The 22,859-nt window shown below is 41.5% G+C and overlaps 1 protein-coding gene across 2 annotated transcripts in view; it reads right to left on the reverse strand.

The window, feature by feature from the left end:
• Positions 1–22,859, reverse strand: part of ME1 (malic enzyme 1) — a 166,662-nt gene that overhangs the window by 105,514 nt on the left and 38,289 nt on the right. For both annotated transcript variants that reach the window (XM_048296222.1, XM_048296223.1), the window contains exons 2-3: positions 20,800–20,933; positions 5,405–5,554 (exon numbers count right to left, since the gene is read on the reverse strand). In XM_048296222.1, the coding sequence (XP_048152179.1) occupies positions 5,405–5,554; positions 20,800–20,933 (284 nt within the window). The remainder of the gene's footprint in view (positions 1–5,404; positions 5,555–20,799; positions 20,934–22,859) is intronic.

Below are 22,859 nucleotides of genomic sequence, written 5' to 3' on the forward strand. Positions count from 1 at the left end.
GAATTCAACACTCTCTCATTGTGCTAATTTTCCTTTTCCAGCTTTCCAGAGCAGGGAAAATATTTTGCTGGGACAATTCTATTAGCCTTACCTTCAAGCTAAGGAACCAACAGCATGCTAAGCTAAGTTTTAGCTTGATGAAAGTAACAACAGACCAAAATCATGCCAGAAAGTGAAATTACTGCATGCCATGAACTCAATGGCAAGGCTATACACAGCGAAAAAAAAAGGAGAAAAAACTTGCCTGGAATATGTCAACAGTTGTCATCTTCACAAAAGACAAAAGTGAAAAATGACCAACATGTATTTCAAAAGTGCTTGGTGAGGGGTTGCAACTGCCATCATCATCAGGCTTTAGAAGCCATAAAAGGAAATACTGCCTAAAATTAGAAGAAATGCTACAGCTATGCTAATTCTCTGTCGAAATGTTACAAAATAACTTGCCACTGGAACCCTGTTGTTAATACACACACCAGGTCCTTCTGCAGAACAGAATTCCAGCAGTCTATTTTCAAAGAAGCATTTTGTTGTTCTCTATGTCTTTATTGCAAAACATTTTGATTTCATATGCTGTCCTAACAGTCAGGACATTACAAGAGATCAGTTAAAAAGCCTCTACATTGTCTTTTTTTTCACCTACACATTAAAATTCTACATAGTTTTCAGAGGAGAAAATACTAGGAAAAATAACTGTGAAAATTTTTTTTATTTTTTAATATAATTTTATGTTAGGCAATAATCACTTCTAGCTAAATGAAGATACTAAGTTAATTATGTATAGCAACAATCAGATGAATAAAGTCCCTAAATAGACATATGTATACATATATTTGCTTTTCCAGGGGAGGAAGAAACCATCTAAATGTGCTGAAAAAAATCTAAGGGAGCTGTTATACTGGTGAAAAAATGTGAAATAAATCTAGACCTTCCAGTAGTCTCAATCAAGAAAACACCACACATCTGAAGGAGAGACAGAGTCACAAAAAAGTTCCAGGAACTGAACTTTCTTGGCTCATGTGATCCAGGAGTACTTGACAAGTTTCTGGCCTCCAGTAAGCCAAATCTGGTTTCTGAAGAGACTTGGATGCCACAGACATTCATTAGAATTAAGAAAAATAATTCCAATAAAAGCCTCATTAAAAACCACCAAAAGATTATTAAATGTACCACAGGATCAACCTTGTGCTGGCAAGCAGACTGCAACTTCTGATGGCAAAGTCAATTTTGCATGTCCTGTCACAGGAAATAAATATTTCCCTGTTCTCTAATTTCTTTTCTTTATTAAAATGCGATGCTATCTTGCAGCTGGCAATCTCAGCATGTAAACATCTGTCAACAAAAAAACAACTCACATTTGCAACGTTTGCATTAAATACCATGCATCTGAATTGTTGTAAATGTAAATACATAAAATAAATGCAAATAAATACATTCTTTTTGAGAAACATAAGGAAAGGAAAGGACAAAGTCTCAAATTTGTAGGTGCTGAGTCAGTCACGCACTTCAGTGAGGAGGAAATCTGGTAAATAATTTCAAAGCTGACATACTTTGCCTTTTAAGAGACTGCATCAGATCCTATAGAGCTCTTTAAAAATGGTTCCTAGTCAGCCTGACAAGTCTGTGACTGCATCGGGAAGTTATTTCAGACAACTCTGCCATGGCTGTGTAGCTGCATCAGCTACCAGGGTTTGCTCTGATCATATTCTGTTTGGAATGGCTTTTCCTTCTAGGAATGGCAATACATAAACAGTCACCTAACATTTTAACAACGTCCAAAGTCTTCAGCATAGCAGTACTTGGCAATTATACCTCCCTTCTCTGAATGCTGAGTTTACACAAGAATCTGAAACTCCTGGCTGTTCTCTATGCAATGTAAAAAGTTGATTTTGGACTCTTAGAGGAAATTTCCATTGAGCTTTCCCGTATTTATTCTGGTTGGATGAAAGAACTGTTACATTTCAGAAATCTATTTACAGAAATAGATTGTTTCTGGGTAAGTAATCAAAAGCTGTCATATGTATGTACGTGCCTTGTGCAACTGAAGAATCCTTTACTTGAGGAATTTAAATGATGGATAGAAACTCTGAACTAAAAAGTGACCTAGTAGAGATTCTGAGATAGTGCTTTTAATGATAGCGTGAGCATTATAATAAAACCAGAACCCCACTACATTTCCAGCATAAGTAAAGCTTCTATCCATACAAGTCCAAATTCCTTCTCTGACCAACTCCCCTGAAGGATTCTTTCTCCCCTCATCCTCCTCAACAGTTAGGAAGAAGACCAGACAGACCGGTCTTCTAAATTATGTTTATGTAACTATGTGGTGTAGGTGGGTACATGTTACAGATCTGCTATCAGATCCGTACTGTTTATTTCTACAGTAACACTCTTATTCATTAAATTGGTGGATTTAAAGCTGAATATTCAGAGCAAGTAATGCAATCTTGAGCTGAGTCTGAATTTTGCAAATAAATGTCAGTTATACAGACAAGCTTCAAACCACTGAGTCAAGTTGCTTTGCAGCTGGTTCTCTTGAGAAATGATGCCTCATCAGATGGTTAGCTGGTCAGCCATGAATGTTTATTCTAAAATTGCAAAATATTGCTTCAGGATGAAAACCTCTGCCTGAGCCACAGAGTCCTTCCGTGCCTGTAAGCACATCATGTGAGCCCATAAAGTCTTCTAAAAACACATAAGGGAGTCAGAGAAGATGATCTCATTGATTCCACTAGACACCTATTTTTTGAACTCTAAATTAATTTTTGTTGTTCCTTGACTCAAGAGATAACTTGCAAGCCAGGGGCTTCAAACTCATTTCAAAACATAAAAAGTATAACTGAATATTGAATATCAGAAAAAATCCTTACAGATGTAAACTAAATATGACACTGCCTTGCAAACTGCAGTGAGATAAATATGATCTGCAGCAACTGGGTAATTTTGAACTTATTTACCTCCATGTCTGTGTCTAATGGGATATGTATTAAACTACGAAATAGCAAGCATTTTCTGAGCTGTAGGAAGAGCCAGTATTAAGAATATTCTGAAATAAAAATACATTGTGAAAGAAAAACAGTCGCTTATCTATAAAGACAGCATTTACATATGAGTCAGCATAAAGCAGATACACACAGTTCTTACAGATCAGAATACCTTTTTTTTAAGGTATGATCAGATTATACCTTTTTTCTTAATTCCAACTTCTTGAAAAAAAAAAGTCAATCAAAATTGTAAGACGGTATAGTCTGGACTAAATCTCACATCTTTAACTCCTTTTTGCCTTCTGAATATTAAATTTTTTTCCATCCATTTCATGGAAGATGCTGTTTATGAGGTACACTGGCATATAAGGCTTAATGCTAAATGACTCATGGTTTAGAATGCAATTTCAAACTAAATTATATTGGTTGCTTTTCATAGTTGGTTTTGGAATAATTTAGAAAAGGTTTTTCTTAGAAAAAAACCCGTATCTCTTTAACAGTGCAGCAGGAGATTCCATTGTAGGTATTTTTCTTAAGCAGGAAAGAGTCTGCCAAAGATCACAGAACCACAGAATGGTTTGGATTGTAAGGGACCGTAAAGATCATCTAGTTCCAACCCCACTGCACAAGAGACATTGAGGTGCTGGAGCATGTCCAGAGAAGGGCAATGGAGCTGGTGAAGGGTCCGGAGCACAAGTCCTTGGAGGAGTGGCTGAGGGAACTGGGGGTTGTTTAGCCTTGAGGAGGCTTAGGGTGACCTTACCACTCTCTACAACTGCGTGAAAGGAGGTTGTAGCTGGGTGGGGGTCGGCCTCTTCTCCCAGGCAATTAATGACAGGGTAATAGGAAATAGTCTCAAGCTGTGCCAGGGAGTTTCAGGTTGGACATTAGGAAGAACTTCTTCACTGAAAAGGTGGTTAAGCATTGGAATGGGCTGTCCAGGGAGGGGGTGGAGTTGCCATCCCTGGAAGTGTTCAAGAAATGATTGGATGTGGAACTTAGTGCTATGCTTTAGTTTACATGGGGGTGTTCGGTCAAAAGTTGGACTCAATGACCTTGGAGGTCTTTTGCAACCTTAACAATTCCATGACTCTAATTAAACTGGGTGCTCTTCTCCACAGATGCTTCACATGTCTAGAGAGAAAGGGAAAAAAGTATGTGCATGGGCAGAGGTGCTCCCTGTGAAATATTTTATATGGCAATGACTATCAAAATGAGGGGTAATGAGACCAGTGTAACCAAAGACCTAATTTCCAAACATGTTTAGCACTTCCTGGAAAGCCAATAAATCACCACGGTGGTAAATACTGAGATGGAAAAAGGAGATGACTTCTCTTACTAAGGGAGGCACCTAAAAGCCACAGATCATTAAATAGGTTTAAGTAAGCCTTCTTGAGGTGTTTTTGAACTTTTTAATGTGCACAGAAGTGGGAATTCTTGTCTTCTGCAATTGACCAGATGGTCCTGACTCATTCTGTCAGTCACAAGGCCAAAATGATTTTCACATTAACAAAACCTTGAAGCCATAAGTCTCTCTCAAATATCTCCTGCTGAAGAATTTGTGAGCAGTCATTTGTTCCCTTACATCTTGCAAGCTTCTTACTTTTGATCAATGCCTTGACTGTAAAAAACCTATTTCTGTTAACAGAGCTATGCACATGCAGCTCATTTATCTCTTTCTTTGCCAGAAAATTCTGCAGAAGGCTCCAAAGTGTTGTTCCAGTTTGCACTTGAAAGCAGTGATATACACAATGTTCTCAAACAGCAATCACCATAAATCTCAAACTCTGAGTTGATATTCAAGAGGCAGAGTGAAACAGAAGTGTCTATCCTTCCTTCATACCACTTCCTCATCATTCTATAAATACAGATATTGGATGCAGAATAAAAGCACTCCAGTAACCACCCTACGAAGCAAGAGATTATTAATTATTTAGCAGTGAAACAGGCATTTTGATGATTTCTTTATTATTTTTAAGGTATCAGTAGATGCATATGTAATACATTCTCGGTTTGTATACTTATTGTTTTTACATATATATATATGTGTTTGTGTGTATGTATAAAATACCAATAAAACAAATATATAGGCAAAAGTCTATGCTTTTCAAGTTTCTAAGACAAATCTAAAACTAAGGTTCCATTTTTCTCCAGTCTTCTAACATGCAGCTAGGATTCTAAAACAGTCAGTTAATAAGATTAAAAATACATTCACATTTTAATGTAATTAAACCAACCATTTGCCATCTCAATGCAGATAAGAAACATACAAATTATTGTTTAATGTAGACCAAAAGTGTAGCTTGAATTATGTCAATTATTGCAGTTTTGTCTTACATTCAGCTGTTAGAAAACCCCTGCAGAAATCTGCCAAGAGGAAAACAAGATACAATTACTTTTATTTGAAGTATAAACTTACATACCTTGGCCTCCGGAATGCTAAACCATATTGTTGGCAAGCCAGTCCCACAGTGGGAGTATAAACAATAGGCATGAACCTTTCAATGTCAGAAGCCAGCACTTTATAGAAAAGCTTTTCATTTCGATCCTGAAGACTCATTAGTAGCATGTATCTGTGGAGAATTACATATAATTAGACAGACATCAAGGGAACATATAAAGTAGATTCAGAAGGATAGCAGTGTTTGGATAATTAAAATTATGTTTGTTCTATAATAGCCTCTCTCTTATTGAAAGTATTTAAATTCCTCCTTGTCTTAATAGCACAAATGGTCCAGACACAAAAGATAACAAACTGGTTGAGACAGAGAACCTGAAACCTGAAACAAAGTTGTCAAACTCTACATACTCAGGAAGCTAATCCCTCTCAGGTATAAAACAGTGTGCTGCAATTGAGGATTTGGTCTGTCAGAACTTATCTGTGTATATCAGTTGTTTCACTTGAAATGAGACAAGCGTTAAGTATAACTTAAACATGCTTACTCACTTGCCCAAAGAAAACAGAACAAAAACCATTAAGCTTTGCATGCCCTTGCCTCAATAGAAATTTATCTTAAATCCAAACTAATATTTCAAATAAATACTGAAAAACAAAGCTTTTGAAAACAAAGCATACACACATGGCTTTTCATCCCTTAAGTCTATGTTTGACATGAAATCTGCAATGCTATATCTCCTAACTGAAATGAATTTTGAGGAAGTTCTGTATTTATTTAAAAAGAAAACCAATGAGAAAAAAAAGAATCATATAAATGAGAGTGAAAAAAAATTCATGTTAGCTTGATCTACTTTTGACTACCATCACACCTACATTAAATAATTACATTACTGTTTCAAGACACCAACTGGGAAGCCAAATTGCAATGCTGAGTGTGACAAATGATATGAGTCTATGAGTGACTTCAAGTTATACCAGTTCACATAGGTATGACTCTGTCACTTTGTGAACACTTAAAATTTAGGAATTTAGTGATCTTAAACCTTACCTGTCTATTCACTAGCTTTAGCAATGTTAAGTATTGCTGTAAAAATTAAGTAGTCTTCTATACCAATAGGCTTACACAAAATCTTTAACTTAATTTCTGTATACAATTTATGTAGGACTTTTTTTTAAATTTATGATGGATTACTAATTACTTATACTCAAAAAGTTTAATATGTGCATCCCTTTATTACACAAGTGTTGAGGATATATATAGAACACATTCATTCCAAAAGCCAAAAGTAAGGTTTGTGTACTTAAATATTATTCATATGAACTTTCCTTCTGCATATTCATGGATCACATGCTTCAGTAAAATCTAATTCATTCTTTAGGAAGACACAAACCTAGTCAGGTAACCATCTGACAAAGAACAGCTTAGTAAATCTGAATGCATTCCATTCAAGCTTAGCTTGCATATCCCTATATATCAGGGAAGGACTTCTTTTGGGATCTGTTATGTAAACCTTTAACGAGCACTATAAGCAAGGCAAGTGCAGCCAGTTTGGCAATAGTGACTATAATGAGGTGACAGAAGTGAGGCAAAACACTATCCCTTCCCTTGTGTCATGAAGGGTATTTTTGACCCTAAACAGATAAAGATCTAGAAACCAAAAAGTTGCAGTTGTACTCTAAATACCATCACCATGAGGCAATTAGAACCACCTTCCATCATACACATTAGTTTTGAATGTTCTCCAAGGTTAAATTATATCCCGCTCTTGTAGTTCTCAGCTACAAATATACATGCTAATTTTCTTTCATATTATTACATTTCCCTATAGCCTTTCATTTTCCCAGTATTTCATTATGATATAGCATATCTTTCAATGTCCTTGAATTCTCAGAGCATTTTCTTTATTAAAACCTTTCTCCTGAGGACAACTGTCTCGGTTTTGAAAGACAGGTGTCTGCTAAGGAAGGCAGAGGCCCCCCTTGAAGTGGCAGATATAACCCCTTTTCCCTCCAAGTTATTATATTTTGAAATCAAGGGCCTTTAGGCGAAGATGTGGGAAATAGGAATAACAGTTCTTTACTATATATATATATATGTATATAACTAGTCAAACAAAACAACAACAACTATGGCAGTAACAGCAATCACAAACCCAGTCCCAGCCTTCTCGGCTGTCGGGCCCTTTCCCCTCGGGTGCAGTTCCGCTCGCAGCCGGCAGGGGCGCTGGCGGCTCCCGGTGAGCAGGGCAGGTGCGATGGTTCCCCCGCGGCTGCAGGGGGCGCTCCGGAGCGAGCTCGGGGAGCACGCGGCTCTGGTGCCCTGGGATCCCGGGAAGGGATGGAACAAAGGCTTCACAAACCGCTGGGCAGTTGATCCCGGGCTCTCAGGAACAGCAGGCTGAAACGGCAGGCTGGAACGGCAGGGACGGACGCAAATCCCGGGTGGCAGGCGAGATGTATCCAGATGGGAGAAGCCCACGGAGGCCCAGGCAGGCAGGGCGAGCAGGGCTACAGCGTAGCGAAAGCTCGAAGCAGCAGCGGGGCAGGGCAGCCACAGCCCGGTCTCCAGCAGGGCAGGGAAAGCGGCTTTTGGGGTCCCGGCGTTGTTTCCAGCAGGAAGAAAGAACGGCCAAAAAGAAAGAAGCAGCAGCTCCTTTCTCTGCAGCTTCTCTCTCCGGACGCTCAGAGCGAACTGTCCCCACACCCAGGTGTAGACAAAAGAGTAGCCAGGCCCGCCCCACTCCCCTTTTTGTCTTTCTTAAGTACAGCTATTTGTCCCCTAGCAACATGCATATGGGAGAAAATTCCTTTAACAGGAAAACCTAAGACTAAACTAAAACCCCAACATTATCCACCCCGAATTTTTTCCCATACTAACATGTTACATGAAACTTAACTTTTTTTTAACCATATAAATCTATGCATTACCCAAATTATATACAAATATACATGCTGATACTGATACAAGTACAGAGCCATGGGTAGTTCACCCTAAAACAAGGTCCTCTTGAGGTAAGCATCGGGTCTCTCCATCCTTTTGCATCACCCACCAGGTGCAACCTGGTCCCTGAGCAAAAACAACCCCACGGATGGGTTTGTCTTTGCTCAAGGCAGACTTTACCCAAACAGTTTTTCCAAGCATACCTCTCATGTGCACCACTGGAACCTTATCTCCATCTGTTGTTTGTAGGGGTTCGGATTGGGCAGGGCCTGCTCGGCTGGTGGAACCTCGAGTGTTAACTAACCAGGTGGCTCTTGCTAAATGCATCTCCCAGTTTTTGAAAGTCCCCCCACCCAGTGCCTTCAAGGTGGTTTTAAGCAGTCCATTACACCGCTCAACCTTCCCAGCTGCTGGTGCATGGTAAGGGATGTGGTACACCCACTCAATGCCATGTTCTCTAGCCCAGGTGTTTATAAGGCTGTTCTTGAAATGAGTCCCATTGTCAGACTCGATTCTCTCAGGGGTGCCATGCCTCCAAAGGACTTGCTTTTCCAGGCCCAGGATGGTGTTCCGGGCAGTAGCATGAGGCACAGGGTAGGTCTCCAGCCACCCAGTGGTGGCTTCTACCATTGTGAGCACATAGCGCTTGCCTTGGCGGGTTTGAGGCAGTGTGATGTAATCAATCTGCCAGGCCTCCCCATACTTGTATTTGGACCATCGCCCGCCATACCATAGAGGCTTCACCCGCTTGGCCTGCTTGATCGCAGCGCATGTCTCACAGTCATGGATAACCTGGGAGATACTGTCCATGGTTAGATCCACCCCTCGGTCTCGTGCCCACTTATAGGTGGCATCTCTGCCCTGATGACCTGAGGCATCATGGGCCCATCGAGCTAGGAACAGTTCTCCTTTATGTTGCCAATCCAAGTCTATCTGGGACACCTCTATTTTCGCAGCCTGATCTACCTGTTTGTTGTTACGATGTTCTTCATTAGCCCGGCTCCTGGGGATGTGAGCATCTACATGACGGACCTTCACGGATAGCTTCTCTACCCGAGTGGCAATGTCTTTCCACTCTTCAGCAGCCCAGATTGGTTTTCCTCTGCGCTGCCAGTTTGCCTTATTCCACCTTTCCAGCCAACCCCACAGAGCATTGGCTACCATCCATGAATCAGTGTAGAGGTAGAGCTTTGGCCACTTCTCTCTTTCAGCTATGTCCAGAGCTAATTGGACAGCTTTGAGCTCAGCAAATTGGCTCGATCCACCTTCTCCTTCAGTGGCCTGTGCAACTTGTCGTGTGGGGCTCCATACAGCGGCTTTCCATTTCCAGCTAGCGCCTACAATTCGGCAGGAACCATCAGTGAAGAGGGCGTATTGTCTTTCACTCTCTGGTAGCTCGTTATATGGTGGGGCTTCTTCGGCACGTGTCACCTGCTCCTCTTCTTCTTCAGAAGATAACCCAAAAGTCTCACCTTCTGGCCAGTTTGTAATTATTTCCAAGATCCCAGGGCGACTTGGGTTTCCAATTCGGGCGCGCTGCGTGATGAGGGCAATCCATTTGCTCCAAGTAGCGTCAGTGGCGTGATGCGTGGAGGGAACCTTTCCTCTGAACATCCACCCCAGCACCGGTAGTCGGGGTGCCAGGAGGAGTTGTGCCTCTGTGCCGATTACTTCTGAGGCAGCCTGGACTCCTTCATAAGCTGCCAGGATTTCCTTCTCGGTGGGAGTGTAGTTGGCTTCAGATCCTCTGTAGCTTCGGCTCCAGAATCCCAGTGGTCGGCCCCGAGTCTCACCAGGCACCTTCTGCCAGAGGCTCCAGGACAGACCATTGTTCCCGGCTGCAGAGTAGAGCACGTTCTTCACCTCTGGTCCTGTCCTGACTGGGCCAAGGGCTACGGCGTGAGCAATTTCCTGTTTGATCTGGGCGAAGGCTTGCTGCTGTTCAGGGCCCCAGTGGAAATCATTCTTCTTGCGGGTAACCAGGTAGAGAGGACTCACGATCTGGCTGTACTCGGGAATGTGCATCCTCCAGAAACCTATAGCACCTAGGAAAGCTTGTGTTTCCTTCTTGTTGGTCGGCGGAGACATTGCTGTGATCTTATTGATGACCTCAGTGGGAATCTGACGTCGTCCATCTTGCCACTTTACTCCCAGGAACTGGATCTCTCGGGCAGGTCCCTTGACCTTGCTCTTCTTGATGGCAAAACCAGCTTGCAGGAGAATTTGAATTATTCTCTCTCCTTTCTCAAACACTTCGGTTGCAGTGTTCCCCCACACAATGATGTCATCAATGTACTGCAGATGTTCTGGAGCCTCACTCTTTTCTAGTGCAGTCTGGATCAGTCCATGACAGATGGTGGGACTGTGCTTCCACCCCTGGGGCAGTCGGTTCCAGGTGTACTGCACGCCCCTCCAGGTGAAGGCAAACTGAGGCCTGCACTCTGCTGCCAGAGGAATGGAGAAGAATGCATTGGCAATGTCAATAGTGGCGTACCACTTTGCTGCTTTGGACTCCAGCTCGTACTGGAGCTCCAACATGTCTGGCACGGCAGCGCTCAACGGTGGAGTCACTTCATTCAGGGCACGATAGTCCACAGTCAATCTCCATTCCCCGTCAGACTTGCGCACAGGCCAGATGGGGCTGTTGAAGGGTGAGTGGGTCTTGCTGACCACCCCTTGACTCTCCAGCTCGCGGATCATCTTGTGGATGGGGATCACAGCATCTCGATTTGTCCGATACTGCCGGCGGTGCACTGTCGAGGTGGCAATTGGCACTCGTTGCTCTTCCACTTTCAGGAGCCCAACTGCAGAAGGATTCTCAGATAGTCCAGGCAGGGTGTTCAATTGCCTAATGCCCTCTGCCTCCACAGCAGCAATCCCAAATGCCCACCTGAGTCCTTTTGGGTCTTTGTAGTAGCCATTCCGGAGGAAGTCTATGCCCAGAATACACGGGGCCTCTGGGCCGGTCACAATCGGATGCTTTTGCCACTCCTTCCCAGTCAGGCTCACCTCAGCTTCCAAAAGGGTCAACTGCTGTGATCCCCCGGTCACCCCAGCGATGGATACAGGTTCTGCCCCTACATGTCCCGATGGCATTAAAGTACACTGTGCCCCAGTATCAACCAATGCATCATATTTTTGTGGCTCTGATGTGCCAGGCCATCGGATCCACACTGTCCAGAAAACTCGGTTCTCCCGTGCCTCTTCCTGGCTAGAGGCAGGGCCCCTCTAGCCCTGGTTATCATTCTTTCCCTGGGCGTACATGCTCGAGGTACCTTCAAGGGGATCCGACATATCATCCTCCCTTCTGTAATGCCTGGCAGCTCGGTCACGGGAGGCTGAGGCTACCTTCACCTTAGCGGAACCCCCTCGGTTAGTGCCTCCCTCCTTGAGTTCATGCACCCGCGCTGCCAGGGCAGAGGTGGGTTTCCCATCCCACCTTCTCATGTCTTCCCATGCTCACACAGGAAAAACCACAGCTCAGCTCGTGGGGTGTACCCTCTCTCTCTAGCAGGGGGACGACGGGCTCTGACTTGGGGGCCTGTGACTTGCACTGGTGCCACACTGACCCTCCTCATCTCCTCCCTCATCTCCTCCCTCATCTCCTCCCTCATCTCCTTCATGTCCTCTTTGAGGTCCTGGACCACAGCAGAGACATGAGCTTTCAGCGGGCCATTGATGATGCTGTCATAATGCCTGAGCCTGTTGGCAACAGAGCCCACTGTTTCTCGGGTATTGTCAGCATCAATCGTTGCAATGAAGGTGGTGTATTGTGATGGCCCTAGCCTTGCCAGGTTCCACATCATCTGTCCTGTGCACCTGACCTTATCGGGGTCATTATCATGCTGTCCATCCTTCCCAAAGAGTACCTCTAATATTGCCACCTCTCTTAGCTGTTGGATCCCTTGCTCGAGTGTCTTCCACTGCATTCTATGATGATACTCCTGCATTCTTTCTTTGTGAATGAACCTTTCTCTCACACTCATTAAGAGCCGCTCCCAAAGAGAGAGAGGCCCTGGCTCCCTCACAAATATCTGGTCCACACCTGGGTCCTGGGTCAACGATCCCAGATACCTTGCCTCACCACTATCCAGTTGCACACTTGTGCCCATAAGGTCCCAAACCCGAAGCAGCCAGGTGGTATAAGGCTCACGCCCCCTTCGCACAATGTCGTTTCGCATAGCACGGAGACTGTCGTGCGACAGGGACTCAGTGATGACTTCTGGCTCTGGCTCTCCTGCTGGTTGTGAGGGCCCTGGTTGCCCATCATCATTAACTGGTCGTACTGATTTGGTCTTATACTTCCTTCTTTGCACAGGGGCGACTGCTGCTGGCTGTGGTTGTCCTTGTGGTTCAGCTGAAGCCTGGACGGTTGTAACATCCGTGGGTTCCACTGCTGCACCATCGGACTCACCCTCTTTGGGGCAGGGAGAGGGTTTTTCACTAGCTGAGGAGGTGTATTCCCTTAGCAATTGGCATATCTCCTGGCGCACCTGGCCCATCTCCTGGCACATCTCCTTGTGCACCTGGCCCATCTCCTGGCATATCTCCTGGCGCACCTGACCCATCTCCTGGCATATCCCCTGGCGCACCTGACCCATCTCTTGGCACATCTCCTGCATCCCTTTTGCCAGTACCCCCACCCAGTTTGGGTAGTCCATTTCTGAGGTGGACTGTTGGGCAGTATCAGTCTGTGGGGCGGGATCTCTAGTGTCTGGGGCTGTGGCAGGCTCTGGCTCTGGGGTAGGATCTCTAGTGTCTGGGGCCGTGTCAGGCTCTGGGGCAGGATCAGGCTCTGGGGTAGGAACTCTACTCTCTGGGGCCATGTCAGGTTCTGGGGCAGGATCTCTAGTCTCTGGGGCTGGTGTCCGGGTAGATATCCAAGCCAATCTCAACTTATCCTTGAATGCTAAATAGAGTAGGCCTATCAGCAGCAGATGGTTAGTATTCAGAGGGAATTTAAACCCTTCGAAAATTGATGGGGTGGGCCCAAAGAACTGGTTGAGGGGTTGGGAGAAAACTTCCCCTGGTGTCATTTCCTCACAGAAGGTACCATTGTTAACATAACCCCAAAAACATGTGCTCAGTGTGTGATAGCTGTTTATCCATGTGCCCACATTCCAGAGGAAGTTAAAAACCCATGAATTCCTCACCTTCTCGACCCATAACGCAAGCTGGATAACAGCAATGGTAGCCTTAGTCAGAGGACCCATATTCAAGTAAGGAGCTGCAAAGGGGAAGAATATAGCCACGGCTACATGCCACCCAAACCAGGGTAAACTAGACCACATAGTGCTGCCTAACAAGGTTCCAATATCCAGCACACAAAATAAAGTTATCCAGGAACTGTTATTCCTTTTTCACCTCTATCTCTTAATGCCCTCAGGCCCCACATTGGGCGCCAAGATCTGTCTCGGTTTTGAAAGACAGGTGTCTGCTAAGGAAGGCAGAGGCCCCCCTTGAAGTGGCAGATATAACCCCTTTTCCCTCCAAGTTATTATATTTTGAAATCAAGAGCCTTTAGGCGAAGATGTGGGAAATAGGAATAACAGTTCTTTACTATATATATATATATGTATATAACTAGTCAAACAAAACAACAACAACTCTGGCAGTAACAGCAATCACAAACCCAGTGCCAGCCTTCTCGGCTGTCAGGCCCTTTCCCCTCGGGTGCAGTTCCGCTCGCAGCCGGCAGGGGCGCTGGCGGCTCCCGGTGAGCAGGGCAGGTGCGATGGTTCCCCCGCGGCTGCAGGGGGCGCTCCGGAGCGAGCTCGGGAAACCCGCGGCTCTGGTGCCCTGGGATCCCGGGAAGGGATGGAACAAAGGAGCTTCACAAACCCCTGGGCAGCTGATCCCAGGCTCCCAGGAACAGCAGGCTGAAACGGCAGGCTGGAACGGCAGGGACGGACGCAAATCCCGGGTGGCAGGCGAGATGTATCCAGATGGGAGAAGCCCACGGAGGCCCAGGCAGGCAGGGCGAGCAGGGCTACAGCGTAGCGAAAGCTCGAAGCAGCAGCGGGGCAGGGCAGCCACAGCTCGGTCTCCAGCAGGGCAGGGAAAGTGGCTTTTGGGGTCCCGGCGTTGTTTCCAGCAGGAAGAAAGAACGGCCAAAAAGACAGAAGCAGCAGCTCCTTTCTCTGCAGCTTCTCTCTCCGGACGCTCAGAGCGAACTGACCCCACACCCAGGTGTAGACAAAAGAGTAGCCAGGCCCGCCCCACTCCCCTTTTTGTCTTTCTTAAGTACAGCTATTTGTCCCCTAGCAACATGCATATGGGAGAAAATTCCTTTAACAGGAAAACCTAAGACTAAACTAAAACCCCAACAACAACTATCCCAACATTTATCTTGAAATACAAGCTCATGCACATGTAGTTGTGAATATACATGAAGACATTAATTTTGTTTCCAGAGAACATTTAAAGTGATGCTGGAGAATATCATGCATATTTTTGGCCCCCACTCTATACTGCAAGTACTACACGAGCCACAGCACCATTCCGAAGCAGTTGCCAGTATTTTATTTTTTTTATCACTTTCATTTAAAATGAGATGGGATTACTTAAGAGTATAAAATATCTTTTAATCATCCTTTCTTATCACTCAGATCAAGCCTAGATTTTAATGGGGTAAATAAATCTTTTACAAAAGAAACTAAAAGCTTAGCAAAAGACTTCCTCAGGGGTTTCAAATCAAAAAACTCTGTTAAAACTCTCCCCTTTGCTTTTACTGTTCTATAGCATTACACTGGGGTTTTACTTTCTTATTTGTATTTATCATGTCACTTTTATATTCAGGATATGCTAAAGAACTTGAAAAAGTAGTAACTGGATATTACTTATATTTCCAAATATTACATACTTGATCATATACAAATCAGCACAATAAATATTATTATAATGTGAAAAATATTTCTAGAGAAGTGCAATTTTTATCAGAAGGTTACTTTTCAACAGCAGGTATATGTCTTCTTTCTCAGCATCATAATTTGCTTTACTGGGGGTATCAGATTTCTCAAAGATTCTTTCTAAAGGGAAAACCAAAAATGCCTCATCCTCAATGTAGGGTTGGTTATAATGCATTAGATAACAAGTATGCATCTTTTAGCAACATCCAAGTACCTACACAACTAAAAGCATGAAGTTTTTTTTCAGCATTGTGTTTAAAAAATAAATTTAAAATTCAGTATTTAATGGAATCTATTACTGAAGCCCACATTTAATTGAAAACGTAATGAAAACACACAATAAAACACTGAGAACAATCATTTGTGCTATAAAAAGGGAGAAAAATATTATCTGTCCTCAGACAGGGAGTCTTGAATGACAATTTCAGGGAAGAGTTTCAGAGCACAAAACCCAAGGTCTGGCAAGTCAGACAGAAGAGACTGCCAAGCACTCAAATTTCAGTTTGTCACTTTTCCCCCCTTGCCTTTACTTCACCTAAGAATGCTTCATACTAGTCTGCTGTTATGAAGGGAATGAAATACAGTAGCAACAAAAGGATATAAACCACATATCATCCAAAACCCAAAAGAAAACTGATATAACTACTGGGAAGTTACTGATGATTTCTTAGGATAATTGGCCCAACTATCGCTGGCATGCACTTTACAAGGCAAAATGGAAAGGTGAAAACAGAACAAACCCCAAATTCATTCGTGCTTATCTTGAAAAATATGAGAGTAAATAAAGGAGGGTGAGAGGAAAGGCTATTATTTTTAACCTGTGTAAGACACTTTGCTCCATTACTCTGCATCCTCAGTATCTATATAAAAATGTATTAAAAACAGGGAACTTTAAGAAAAAAACAAAATAAGATGGCATCCTCTGGAAATGTGATTTGATGGTCCCTCTCCTAATCCAGTTAACACATCCAGTATAACATTTTACCAGCGTGACTCTTTGAAGAGAGAAAAGCTCAGGCAGAAGATGTGACCGTGCCAGGAGCAACAATTTCAGTATCAATATAGAGCAAAAAGAAATACAATTAAGAACATGCAGGGGAGAAAAAAAAATAAATTACTTGCACAATCCATCACAGCTTTTCTAAATTTAGATGAATAGAATTTTTTCCTCTTATTGGTGTCCCTTTTGTCAAGCATACCAGGCAATTGATTTGCTGCTGTTCCACACTCACTCTGTGTATGAACTCTTGGAATTTCAGAGTCCAACAATTTCATGCTATGAGTTCACAAAGGCGTTTCAGCTGCACCAAAACATGTCATGGTACTATCTATCAACTTAGCTTTATGAATTTATACACTCCCCTCTTTCCAAGCAAAACCAGGGCAATCCTGCCAATGTAAGATGCTGTCATACACAGCATTTATGTTTCATCAGACTATACCCTTCTGTCTAAGGTACTAAACAGCTTCCACCTCCGCAATATCTAAAAGCTTGTACTTAATCTTTTGTATTTCGATGTAAAACACACAAGTATACACCCACTGCCAAGATCTAGAAGGAAAACAATGGCCTCCCTTTATCTCTTTTCAGGCACTGTTTCTATGGGAGCAAAGACTATGCCAGGTGCATACTGCAAGAAACACCAGGATTTTTTCTGGAATTAGGACATTTACACTCAGTAGAAGGCAATAACTGCATGCTCTTATGCAAGATTGTCCTTGAGCACCTGCCTTTACAGGGAGCACTTGAGATTTCAAGTTCCAGTTAAAATAGCCAAAATCTTCTGACATTCTTCATCAGTGAAGAGATTCAAGGGGTAATTGTAGCAGGATCACAGTCACTCTTCTTTAAAATTCTTTGATACAAGTATAAATATAGGAGACCAGAGTTCACGTATTGTCTTGAGGATTGAGCTCACACACATGTAATGCACATGTTCTCCAAGCAGGCTCTTTATTGACATACTCCAATGAAATTGTCAGACGCAACTTATAAACACATCTGCAAATCACGTTTTGCACAGGCAACTTTTTGCACACTCAATTCACACAAGCATTTTATCTGCAAAAAAAGCCCAAGATGTCACTGTTGACAGTCTTAAAAGGAAGTATCTTTTTCATGCAAATATTACCAAGTCTTTCCTTCAGTGGTCTTAAATGTAGACCTATGCATATAACACAATTTTATTTTGTTAAAAAATGGAGAAAACACCACAGCTATATAAAGCCTGAATAATACACGAGGAAAGTATTTTTTTATCAAAACACAGCATGGCACAAATAGTCAATTTAGATCTGCTAGGTGTTCACACAGTATAAATATGATTTCTTAAAGAAACAATTCCATTTGGAGGGTACTTGGGGATTTATATAGGTTAATATTCTTAAGGGACAACCTGACTTAATTTACAAAAATTTGCATTGATCTGTAGGAACCCAGAGTGCCGAGAATATTTCTCTGCCTGTTTTTAAGGGTTCTTACCCCCCTGAACAACACTGTTTTAGCTGCAAACCTTGGAAAAAATTACCAACAGTCAGACAAGAACTAGAAAATACAGTGGTGTGAATTAGGTGATAAACTACTATGTAAGATTGTCACAGGGTGAAAAATTTAGAGGTTTTGGGCTTCTCTTTATAGTAAATAGATAAGAGTAAAAAATATCAAAATGGAGGATTGTTGTTATTCTCTAAACCTTCTTCTCCTTCTTCTACTACTCCATGTTCTGCAGTAAAAGTAGTTTGGAATGATTGGATAGAGAATTCCGCAGGTCCTGCCCGTGTTACTGAATAATTGGTAGGAAAGTGAAAATAATGTACGTTTTTAGTAACTATTGGTTAAAATATCTTTAAAAGGCTGTGTAAATCTTGATAATTAGCTCTCACTCCAACTTTTCTTCCTTCTATGCTGTACCTGGGTCACACTAGTGGCTCTGTTCCTCCGATAAGACTTAATAAACAACCATCTAGAAGCATTGAAACTTAACGAAAAGTCTCAGTTTATTTTTGAAACTCCTTGCAAGGACTTTCAGCAAATTCTCTCCCATCCGGAGGGACTTGATTTATGGCACGGTACAGTGTCATTGATCCAAGATTATCCCTGAAAGCTTATTTCTTAAATACTATGGACTTGCATTATGAAAGCATACACCAGCTCAGGTTGGAAGGGACCTCTGGAGATTGCCTCATCTGATCTCCTGCTCAAAGCAGAGTCAGCTACAGCAGTTTGCCCAGGACCATGTTCAGTCAGGTTTTGAATATCTCCCATGGATGGAGATCCCACCACAGCTTATCCAGCATTATAAATGGGGCCACACTGTTTGTTCACTGTTTGTTCATTGTAAGGGGAAGGAGAAGATTCAAATACCTGGGCCAAAAACTACGGCTGAGAAAATACCACAGACACGTCACAGAATAAAATTGAGAAATAAACACAGCTATATTTTTTAATACATTAATTATTAAAATCTTAATTTAAGTTTCTGACGAGTGGACACATTAGTGAGAAAAAAGCCTAAATTGTAATAGTTTCAAGCTATTTCTGTGAACGGAAGACTTGCGAGTTTTCTAAGTTGAACTGCATCACTAAAACCAAATCAACAATAATAAATTTTTACTGCAAAGCTGCACAGTACAATATAATACTGTATCTTATACTATATATACTTTATACTAAAGCAGGCATTATAATAAAAACTGGCTTTATGGTACAAAATGGCAAGCTACAGTCTAATGCTCAAGACACATGGAATAATTAAATGTTAGCGCTTCTGTTTTACTGATGTCTGGTTACAGGAGCAGGAAACAAATTTCTTCCTTACCCAATGATGTATTTGGAAAAGAGAAAATGCCAAAGAAGACTCAGAGGTTGGAAAGAATGCCGCCAAGTTTTTGTTTAATTAAGTATTTACAGATCTTAAGCTTAACAGCAGCAACTTTGGAAAAATATTCTCTGAAGCAAATGGCTTCTGGAGAACTTTTTCTTTACATTTATTTGTAACCATATTATATTTTTTTATAGTTTTGTATTATCTGTGCTTATCATACATGGATTAATTATACTTTAAAAAAAATCTTTCCTCCCCCACCCCCAAGACAGACATTTTTCTCTCCTTTCTTTTAACGCAATAAAGATAGCTGCAAGGTATTCCCACAATACTTGGAGACAGTTATTTTTATTTCATTATTCCCACTGCAATCAAAACTTCAGAATACAGTGTTTTATTGCAGTTCAAAAGGCACATCATTCAAAGTTTTATTACTCTGTCATTTAAAACTGATAGATTAATTATTTTTTCCTTCCCTGAAGAAATTTTTCATTTTGGCAAAAAGCAGCTTCAATATCCACAAATTTTTGCTAACAAAAATAAAGAAACAAGACTTGGAAATATTGCTAATTTCCTTCTGGCTGTTGCATAGCTAGACCTGTGAGGTTCTATCTGTAATGTTTTAAAAAGCACAAGTGCTTTTCTTCTATGACCTGAAGTAGGAACAAAATTTCTTTCCTAGTTAAATAACACATGAAACAGTAGGGTAAAGACCTTTTTTCCTCTGGTTTTCAAGTTATAGGTGAAGAGAAATTCCAGTAATTCAAACAGAAACAAGCAGTTGAAACTGCCTTAAATGTCCTGAAACACATGAATGAGCTGTATCATGAAGAGACTACCTCAAGACAGAGTTAAGGAGGAGATGGGGACAGAAGGATAGAGAAAGTTTTTTCCTATGGTAACATCAATGGTTGAATCAGGGGGCTTCATGCAATTTTACACTTTCCTATATGCAGGGACTTAGACTCATAAACATTCTAGCCTTGGAAGCTACTACTCTGTGACAACTGATAATGGCCTTCCTGAGAGCACTGGAGAATAGTTAGCCCACAAAAGATTCCACAATTGCCAAGAGCTTCACTTGCAAAGAAAGCTGTCCTCATCCCATTCTGACTCCATAAAAAACAAAGGTTATGGCAACTTTAAATTATAAAAAAGCCTTGTCACCAACAGATGGGTACCTAAAAGCCATGTATTACTGATAACAAGACATCCCACGACAGAGAAAAGCAAGGCACAGGAGTAAGGAAATGAAGAAACAGTGTTTTGTTCTAGGGCCTATAAAATACAATTTTTTAAGAAAAAAATTTTAGCATTCATAACAGTTTAAAGCCCTCCACAGATTTTTTCCTTAAAAAAACCTAAGCACAGCAGTACTACATTACATATTAGTTTTATAGCATTTTATAAATTTAGAATGTTTTAATGCATTTGTATCTACATGCATGTAAAGTCATTACTGACTTTTAGTTTCACAGTAGTTCATTTGCTTCCAATGACCTTTGTATCATTTGGTTACCAAAGTAACTTCATGTGAACAGCTCTGGAAGATTACAATTTTAAAGTAGGAGTTGATCTTTTGAAGAAAGCACTTTAGAAAAAGTATGTACTTAGTTTAACAATTCCCAATAATCAACAACTACAGCTGGAAAAAAATACCCCAAAATTTCACCTATACTACTATACAAAAAAAAGTAAGTGACTCATGAATTGATAAGTAGGATAAAGTTTCATAGCCATACTGTACCTGTCTAGGTCACATGTCAGCCTTTCAAAATTCTTAAGAATTGTATAAACCTGAGCATCTTGACCAAGAAAGCAAGGCGGCAATAATCCATGAATATTCAATTGTTGCCTCTCCTCCAAGGTAAAAGCCATGCCCTGAAAAAACAAAAATAAAAACAAAAACCATATATAGATGTATAAGAGAGAGAATTAATTTAAGAAAAATTCTGCAGCAGATCATAGCACAGGTAAAGTCAGCATCAGAAAAACTATTTAAAAAGAAACAGAATTTAGAATTGTGCAATTATTTTGGGAAAGGTTTTATTGAGCCGTAAGGAAACAGGCCTGTACAGTACAATAACTCCATCCCAGCACAGAACAAGCTAAGGTCTCCTGATACCACAAGAGTACCACCTGAAAAACTGTTAAGTTACAGCTGAAGAAGAAAGCAGCCATATAATCACTCCACTCATTTTCTGCTTTTAATGAGGTCTGTCTCTCTAAAACATCCTCGAGAAATTACCTGTAAGCTTCTGTAAGAAAGATTGTGCCCTTAGAGCAGAAACATGACTGTGGGTTTAGCACACCAGCATCGAGCACTCTAGCTGCTGAAGTTTTACTCTGCTGTGGTAACTACAGCCAGGCAGGACTGACAGACAGGATCAGACCTTTGACAGCTTTAGTAGATAAGAAGAAAAGTCAGAGGAATTTCTTCTATACACGAGCTGTGAAATGTATGCATTTGTTTCACACTGTAGCCCTTGGTCGCTGGCACCACAGACACGTGGCAGCTCTCCTTTAGCACCATTCCACCTGCACTGCTTCTGCTCCAGAGTCAATACTGGCTGATCTGCACGTCTTTGAGGCCTCTCTTAGGTTTACACTAGAACTGTCTGTATCTTTCCAACATGGTTATCATGTAGCTTAAAAATATTCTAAAGTTCATGTAGTAGAGGTTAGGCAGCAAGTATTACTCTACAAGAAGATGAGTATGTGCGAATACACATATAAGCCATAGATTAGACAGTTCCTTAATATTCAACATCTATGATACAACTATATAAAAAACACTGTTTCTTATCCAAAAAAACACTTGAGAAAACACCTTGAGATCCATTAAAGGAGGGAAAAATAGCAATATAGTGTTTTTGCATTAATTCTCCTGTGGAAAATAAGTACTACTGAGCTACTTTCAGAACCACCTCTATAAAGAGACCTTTAAAATGTCTTTGTCCATGTTACCATTTGAATTAGCTGAGTCAACAAATGACAGGAAAAAACAGGGAAAACAAGCACATAAATACAAAAGGCTTCCTTCAGTCTACATTTTCACTACTCTTGTCTTTTCAAGAGAACAAATTCAGTCCTTTACATAATGTCCTTACTGCCTCTCACACAGCTCTTGGTGAGTGATACAATGGGATAAATTCATGCCAGTTAGCTTGGTTACCTAGACAAGCTCTTCTTTTTTGTATCTGTTTTGTTGGGGTTTTTTTCTCAGAAATAGTCAGCTCATAGGGCTTATTCTTACAGAACAAAAATATATTACAAAATCTGCCTGTATCTTACTAGTCTACATTTCTTACACCATTTTTAATCTAAATTTTCAAGTTATGTCATTGTGACATGAAAAAAAGTAGGAAAAAAGCCCTACAGCAGCCCCATCACACTATCTGCTCTATAATGCCATTAATCAAATTGTTACCTTAAGCGAAATGACAACTCAAAGAAAACCAACCTTATAATGAACACTTTACAAAAGACCAAACATTTCCAGAATGTGCTTCTTCTAGCCTAGAGAGGAAATGAATGGAAACCAAGTCTAATAAAGATCAGTAACTGTTTTGCTGTAGTTCTCCATGCATGAGAGATTTCAGAGGTTTCCAAATGCGTACACAAAGCCTGCATCTTTTTTCCCTAATGAGCTTTCTGTGACCAGATACGTCATGAATGTCTTCAGCTGCTATCCAATCTTGAAAAACCATGGAAGAAGGAAGAGTCAACACTTCTCACAAGTTATTCAATGTTGATCCCTCTCATCTCCACTAGACTATTTTGGGCTTAAAAAACCTATGTCTGCTC

Source organism: Corvus hawaiiensis, chromosome 3, assembly GCF_020740725.1.
Source record: "Corvus hawaiiensis isolate bCorHaw1 chromosome 3, bCorHaw1.pri.cur, whole genome shotgun sequence".
Classification (NCBI taxonomy): Eukaryota; Metazoa; Chordata; class Aves; order Passeriformes; family Corvidae; genus Corvus; species Corvus hawaiiensis.